Source organism: Anneissia japonica, unplaced genomic scaffold (assembly GCF_011630105.1).
Source record: "Anneissia japonica isolate Jap-2015-1 unplaced genomic scaffold, ASM1163010v1 scaffold343_len330904_cov94, whole genome shotgun sequence".
Classification (NCBI taxonomy): Eukaryota; Metazoa; Echinodermata; class Crinoidea; order Comatulida; family Comatulidae; genus Anneissia; species Anneissia japonica.
The window spans coordinates 81,420-89,211 of NW_022749212.1; the positions used below are offsets into that span (position 1 = coordinate 81,420).

Here is a 7,792-nt window from a genome sequence, read left to right on the forward strand (position 1 = left end):
TACACGACAGGTCATACAGAGTATATTGGTTCGCGACCCATATTGAATCCAAAGAACCATAGTTAAAGTAGAGCCTTAAGTATAAGTTTTTGGCATCGATATAATATTAATTCGACACCTGTACACTGCATCAGCTCTTCCTGTGATAGCTAACGGGCATTAAATAATTAAATGGGGTTAAGCCTGTATTTGACTGTACACATCAAAAGAGAGCGTGTTGACTGAATTTGCAAGCACTTTTCAATGAGCCGTTTTGAAAAGAGGTGACTGTCCTATTAAATGCGATCATGAGTGCGGAATAAATTGTATTCATATAATCTTACGGTTTATTACATCTACACATGTTAAGTTTTGAATACTAACAAAGGGGTTTACACCTATTTTTCACTATACACATCATAAGAGCTTGTTGACTGTACTTGCAAGTACTTTTGAATGCGCCATTTTGAAAAGAGGTGACTTGTTTATTAAATGCGATCCACGTAAGTTATCAAATTTCAAATAAGTTACAGATCTAAAAAAAATGAATTACAGTCGTCTTACTGCCAGAAATATATGGATTACTGGAAGAGTATTATATACACTTAATTGACAAGCTAAATGTTGTTATAATTTTAACCTAAAAGCCAATGTAATATGGTGATTGGTTGGTGAGGGGGTTGTATCTAAATGCAATATGTAGACGTTGATTTGTTAGAATGATCAAATCAATAAGGCAGTACAGCGGTTCCTCTAATAACAATATGCTGAGATTCAAATCTAAGCTAACATCTTTGAACTGACCCCGCTCTATTAATATCTAAGAAACCTTGAGTTAACCGATTGCATATATGTAATGCAGTATGGATATATTCAGTATACACAACAAGGTTAGCCCACAAATGTCTAGAAAAAAAAAAACTTATTTCTAGTGGGGTCCTTTTAATGATGGTTTGGGCAGCACCCCTGGAGACAATCCACTACTCTTTTCCGAAGAGTGGACTGCGTTCTTCAATGTGCATATGGGCCATCAAAGCACACGGGACAGTAACTTTTAATTAATCATGCAATTATTTCAATTATTATCTTATATTTAGTTATTTGCTTATTTATACTTTTTCTTTTATTTTTATTTAGGAGAGCGTGAACATAACATAATTATTTCGACTGTATGTTATAATAAGTTATTTTCCTTTAATATTATGTTGAGTTGATTTAGAAATAAATGATTATAATGAAATGGCTTAAACGTCCCATTCGAAAGACAGATATAACTTGTATTTCAGCCATCTAGCTGAAACAAAAGGAGAGGCAGCGATGCGAATTGAACCGGAGACCTAGAGAACACTACGGTTCAACTAGCTAACACCTAGTGGCTACCAGTCTAGGCTAAGCTGCTCTCGCAGTAGATTAGTTTAATAGCTGAATAAAGCTTGCAGCATACTGTTACTCAAGGAACTGTTGTAACTATCTTATTAAAAGTGCTTATTCTAACACATTAACCTCTACATAATAAACTCAGTAATAGTAGAGCCGACGAGAAGGAAATGCCCATCCGAATTATCCTACTCTTCAAAGACCAGAAATCTGCCAACTCAGTTAAGCGTCAACTACGCCAACTAAGCAACAAAATAGACCAAAACATTTTTTCCTGTTTTCACAAGCAGAAAAATACGTGATGAAATTAAGAAAACAGAAAGAAAACCTACAATCAGAAATCAGCAGTGTGTTGTGTACAGATTTAAATGTGACTTGTGTGATGCAAGTTATGTCGGATACACAAACCGACACTTCTACCAACGTATTGCTGAACATAATTTCTGTTAGGACAACATGCTAAGGACCACCATAACAGCCCAAAGCAGTATTGAGTCATGTTTCAGCATTTTAAAGAAATGTAGGAACAAATTTGACTGTTTCATTCATGAAATGCTATTTATCAGACAATTAAACCCAGTCTGAATAAACACTGTGACTCTGTCAAAGCATTTTAAAAAGAGGTGACTGTTCTATTCTATTTCTGATCTTCAATTTTTTTTCTGCTGATTGATTTCAATGTATTCGTCTTTTAAACATACTTATATTTTCTCTGTTTCTGTTTCGTAAATTTAGGTACAACCTACAAGTATTGGAAATATAGCTCCCTTATAGTAGGCCTATTACTACCTGCCATTTAACTACACCTCATAAACCTACACTACAGAAGAATTAGCTGAGAACCATGGAGTATTTGAAAAGTGACCAGTAAGTAATAAGAAGCGATAAATTAGAATAATCTGAAGAAAGAAAATTGCATTTTAAAATATTTACAATCATTATTTGACTAACAGTAATAGCAGTTCAATAGCAATAGGCCATGGGCTGGAGGGAGGTCACCATACAGCCCGCCCCACAGTTAACCTTCCTTGGTATCACTTTGTTCCTACGGGCATATAGAACAAAAAAAAAATTATTTCAACAAGAAAATTAAAAGGATGCACTGTATGTACTCGCGTCATTTGTAATGGTCGTTAGTGTTTTAATTTTAATATATTTCGGGGTTACATTTATGCCCATAACCTGTGAATTATAAAGCTTATCAATATTGTTTGGTAGCAATGTGTAGCATATATGTTTCTTACATAAAATTAATGCGACAATTATTAACGTCACTAGAGGTGAAAAGCTCGTTAAAATTTTTTATTATGCAATTTTTGCATAAAATACAAATAAAGTTTAGCCATATCCTTAATTTTTGATGTATTTAGTACAAATTGTGTTTTTCTTTTACTTATTGACATATGGAATACACAAATTGATTTTAACAAAAAAACAAATCACAGTTTTGGGGTGCACATAACTCTCGATTTAGTCAAATAGATTTGTATTATGTTGGTGTCAACATTAAGCCTACAGATTGGTCAGTCATTAAAATTGGAAAGGTTTTGAAAACATGCAGAAATTGTCGTAACTAGAGAGAGAAAGATCATTTGACCTCCACAAAAAAGTTGTAAATTTATTGAAAGTATACATATGGCACATAAAAAATGGTATTAACAAGAAAAATGTATAAATTGATTAAGTTTGCTACTGCCATTTTATTTTATTACTTTTTTGATTAACATTTAGGTTCATAACTCATGATTTATTAGATGGACTTGCATGATGTTGGTATGAACATGAATCCAGTATATTTTTCAGCCATTATAATTGAAAACGTGTGCAGAAAATGGCAAATTGTTCCCAAAAACCATGGCAGACATTGTTATAATATATTGGATATATATAGTGGTGAAAGTTATGTCAAGAGTTTCACGAATAAGATGAATCCTGGTAGTTTCGGCCTGGGTCGATTCGGCCCTTTTTGGGCCAAAAAAAAAAACCAGGTTAGAAGGCTGAACTGCGGTTCATTTGGGTTGTTTTTAAGGAGCTTTTTTTGTGTGTGTTTATGAATTATTCTTTTTTTTTTTGCAGTTCCCAGTAGTGAAAAATTAAGTGTAAAAGAGAGTACAAATTATATTATCAATTTCTAACAGATTCGTAGTAATGGCTTGTGTATTTTGATGCGGTAATTAAATTGTTAAATAAGGAAAAAGTGAAATTACAATATCATTTCACTGTTCCCTGGTTAAATCAAATATATCTGAATTTCACATTTTTGTTTTCGCGGCAAGTAATTTTATTTGTATACAAAAAAAAGACATTCTCAAAAAAAAAAAAAAAATCTTTTTAGAAATATGATGTTGTACCGCCAGCATTACTTCAACATGCAAACCTTCAAACAATATTTCATCATTATCATAATTATGTTGTTTACAAAAACAACAGTACATCATCCTAATCCAATTGTAAATATGGATCCATCGGGGGCGGATCCATAGATGTCAAATGTGTGGGGGGAGATCGAGAGACAACACACCACCGGCAGGCTAGGAGCGGAATTAGAGGGCGCGAAGATCCCGTCCTCCTTTTAGATATTTAAAAAAAAATCGAAAAAATGATCTCCAAACGTTCAAAGGTTACTTCAAGCGTCTGTCTAGAAAAAAAAATCCCGGACCTCCCCTAAGGCGGTGTGATCTCGATCGGCCCCACTTTTGAGAATATCTGGATCCACCTGCCGGCAGGGGTCAAGGGACCCTGTCCATATAGGTAAATAAAATGTTAAAGCTTAAACAAATTTGATATAATAAAACAAAATCGGAACCAGCAGAGACGAGATGTGAACACACGCGTACACATTCACTGCCATGGTATGTGTTTGCACCTAACAATAGCCAGTCTTAATTTTATCATCTGACTTACTTCACTCTTGGCAATGGTTCCTGAAGGCGGCGGCGTACGACTAACGTGTCTGCTTCACCCTTAAGAGTACCGTGGGAACCTGGTTGTGGACGTTTCTTTCCGATTGTTATAGTTAGTTTCCATGCAAAAAAAGGTCTTGTGAGTGCAATTTCCGGCTTCTTCAATAATAAAAGAAGCCTGAAACAGCCATTACATCGTATGTAAGGCTATACTTTTTTTTTAAACTACATTTTACTATTTCCTTATATTTGTGTATTTTATAAACATAGTAAAAAGATGCATCGGCAATGAAATAAAACAAACAAGAAAATACTAACCATGAAACTGCTTCACCTCATTATAATTATTGAACACGTTTCTTTCCTCAAATTCTACTCTAGTTAATAATTTCGTTACGGTAGTTAATTTCTTTGCAATGAGTGATTTTTTCGGCCTTATGAATATAAAAGAAGCCTGAAACGGTGATTAAAACGAATAAATTATAACTAAATATATAATTATTGATAATTTTACATGGAATATATAAATATGAAAATAAAAATGTATTTCCTTTATTTTCATCATAAAGCATCATAAAGCTAAGCTATACTGAAGATGGTGATGTAAAAATTAAACCATGACTCCACATGAATCTAACCTTTCTCTCCTACTTTTCTAAAAATTGAATTTTAAATATTTTTTTCTGTCGTTTAAACAACGATTTATTATTGATGCAAACTTCAAATTTAAACCAAAACATATACTTGTGTTCCCCAATTTATATACAAGTAACCTGTGCATTTTAAAGTAATTCTGAATTTTCTGTAAGAAAAAAAACGTGTTTAGATATAATGTAGTCAATTATAGCATTTGAAATATTTATAGAAATTCCGACATTTGTTGAAAAATACTACCCTTAAAATTCGTTTAAATATAAAATATTTTCAGGATAGATTCACCAGGGTATACCCATTTTCAATCATGTAAAAAAAGCTGTAAAAGCCAGTCACCAAAATGGACTTTTCACACACTTTGATTTCGCCCTGGCCCACTGTGCGGTGTACGAAGGACGTGTCTGCTTCACCCTTAAGAGTACCGTGGGAACCTGGTTGTGGACGTTTCTTTCCGATTGTTATAGTTAGTTTTACCACCAGAAGGACCCCGCTGGAAATAACTCCCGTTTTCTTAAAACGAACTTTAGTCGAACTTTGAACTAGAACTTCATTTATTCTCAGCTTCAACTTCAATTTGTATTCACAAACAACGTAGTAGAAGTTCTAACTACGACTAAATCAAGTCCTAGTTGCAGTTCAGCTGACCAACTATCAAACTAACCAATAAAAACAGCTAATTTTAATAGCAGACAAAATTTTAGAGATCTGGTAACGCGGAAGAATATTAAACTGCCGTCTGTCTTTCAAAAACATATTTCCTCATAATTCATAATTGACCATTATTCGCCTAATTAATGTTCTATAATAATAACTTTATTAGTCGTTAACATCTAACGATAGAGAATTTAAACTGTCACTACAAATTTGCCTTCTTCGGAGAACTATTATAGTTGATAAACAGCAGCGGACTCAGAGCAGAACCCTGGTGCAGAACTACTTGCACTTCAAAAGCATTGGTTTCGCCGAAGCAGCTCCTGTTCTGTACATGGCAATTAACATTATTATTTATTCCGGAACTTCGTATTGGTGGAATCATTTCTCTGTTTACCTCATCGTAGGCTTTCTCTAGATCCAGGAAGGCCAAACAACCCTCTTTTATCTGTCTCACAATGAATATCACATCTGTTGCTCCCTTGCCCTTTCTAAAACCGAACTGCACTTAACCTAACAATGGATCCACAGTCTCCCTTATTCTGTTGTCTAAAATTTTTTTTAAACACTTCATCATCTATGATAACAGCTAATTGCAACACTCGTAAATGTTTACTTTACTTTTTTTAAAGATTGGTATCAATACTGATTTTAACCAGTCGTCGGGTATCCGCTTATCTCTCCCTATCGCATTCATTACTCTATGTATCAATTTAATTCCCTCTGGTCCCAGTGCTAATACAATTTCCAGTGTGATCTCCTCTGGTCCCGATGCCCTTCCTCGTTTCATCTTACTTATTGCAGCCATTACTTCTACCCTAGAAATTTCTGGTTGTGGATTGTCCACTTGTGAAGCTTTTGGGAGATCAGCTATAAACATGTTTTCTTCATTGAGCAGTGTACTAAAGTACTCTCTCAACCTCTTTTTCACTGACTCTTTTTCCAATTGTGGGTTCTATTAGCATTATTATTGAACGGCGATGCCACTCTTTCTTTCTGAATTTTCTTTCTTAACTTTGCTATCTCATAAATCTTTCTTCGTGCCATTAGTGGTTGGTTTTCCAGTTCGTTACTTGTTACTTGTATAGCACCTTTCCTTTCAGTTACGTAGCGCTGTGAGGGACTCTCCACAATAAGTATGAAACATCCCCCCTAGTAAAACCTGCAAAGAACCAAACCCATGTGAGCTAACTAAAATAATGCAATAAAGCACTGCAAAAATAAGAAAACAAAGAAAGCAATAAACAGAAACGATCTAGCAAGGTGAGAGGAACTATTAAAAAGGTGTGTTTTTAGATGTGCTTTGAACTGCCTAAGCGAATCACAGGATCTAAGAGAATTGGGCAGACCATTCCAAAGTTGGGCAGCCATCGACAGGAATGAATTGTCACCAATACGTTTATGGTAGACCGGTCGAACAAGTTAGATGGAGTTGGAAGATCTTATTAAGCGCACATGGGTGCGTAGAGATATGTAAATGGATATGTACAACGGGCAGAGGCCAGAAGGTGATTTGAAAACAAAGAGGAGAAGTTTTGAATTTAATTATTTGCTCTACACGCAGCCAATGGAGAATGGTCTTGCTGCAGAATTTTGAAGTTTTTGTAGGGTATATAATTCATTTTTTACCAGGCCACTGTACAGTGAATTGCAGTGTAGTCCAGTCTTGAAAGAACCAGTGCCCTAACAGCAGCATGGCATGTATCACTATCTATGAACTTTCTGATTCTCCATAAGTTTCTTAGATGGAACTTAACAGCCCTGCTAACTTTAGATACTTGAAGGCTAAGAACTGCTGACGAGTCCATAGTCACTCCAAGTGTCCCCATCAACAGGCTTAAACCTTTAACATGATCCAAGAACAAATGCCTCTTAGAGGTGCAAACCAAAAACTCAGTCAGTATTGGGAGTACAGAGGATAAATGTTGTTTTAGCAACCACACATAAGTGGGTCAAGGTAGCATGACTTTGATGGACTACGATCAATCACTTTTGAGATATCTTCATATCTTCATATATATGTAATATGTATATATGTATATATGTTATTATGTATATATATGTATATATGTATATATGTATGTATATATGTATGTATATATGTATATATATATATATGTATGTATATATGTATGTATATATGTATGTATATATGTATGTATATATGTATATATATATGTATGTATATATGTATATATATATATATATATATGTATATATGTATATGT

The 7,792-nt window shown here is 34.3% G+C and overlaps 1 protein-coding gene across 1 annotated transcript in view; it reads left to right on the forward strand.

Moving 5' to 3' along the window:
• LOC117121031 overlaps positions 1-7,792 on the forward strand; it is a 55,202-nt gene that overhangs the window by 8,400 nt on the left and 39,010 nt on the right. The window contains exon 2 of the mRNA XM_033266126.1: positions 2,092-2,223. Coding sequence (XP_033122017.1) covers positions 2,201-2,223 — 23 coding nt within the window. The 5' untranslated portion in view covers positions 2,092-2,200. The remainder of the gene's footprint in view (positions 1-2,091; positions 2,224-7,792) is intronic.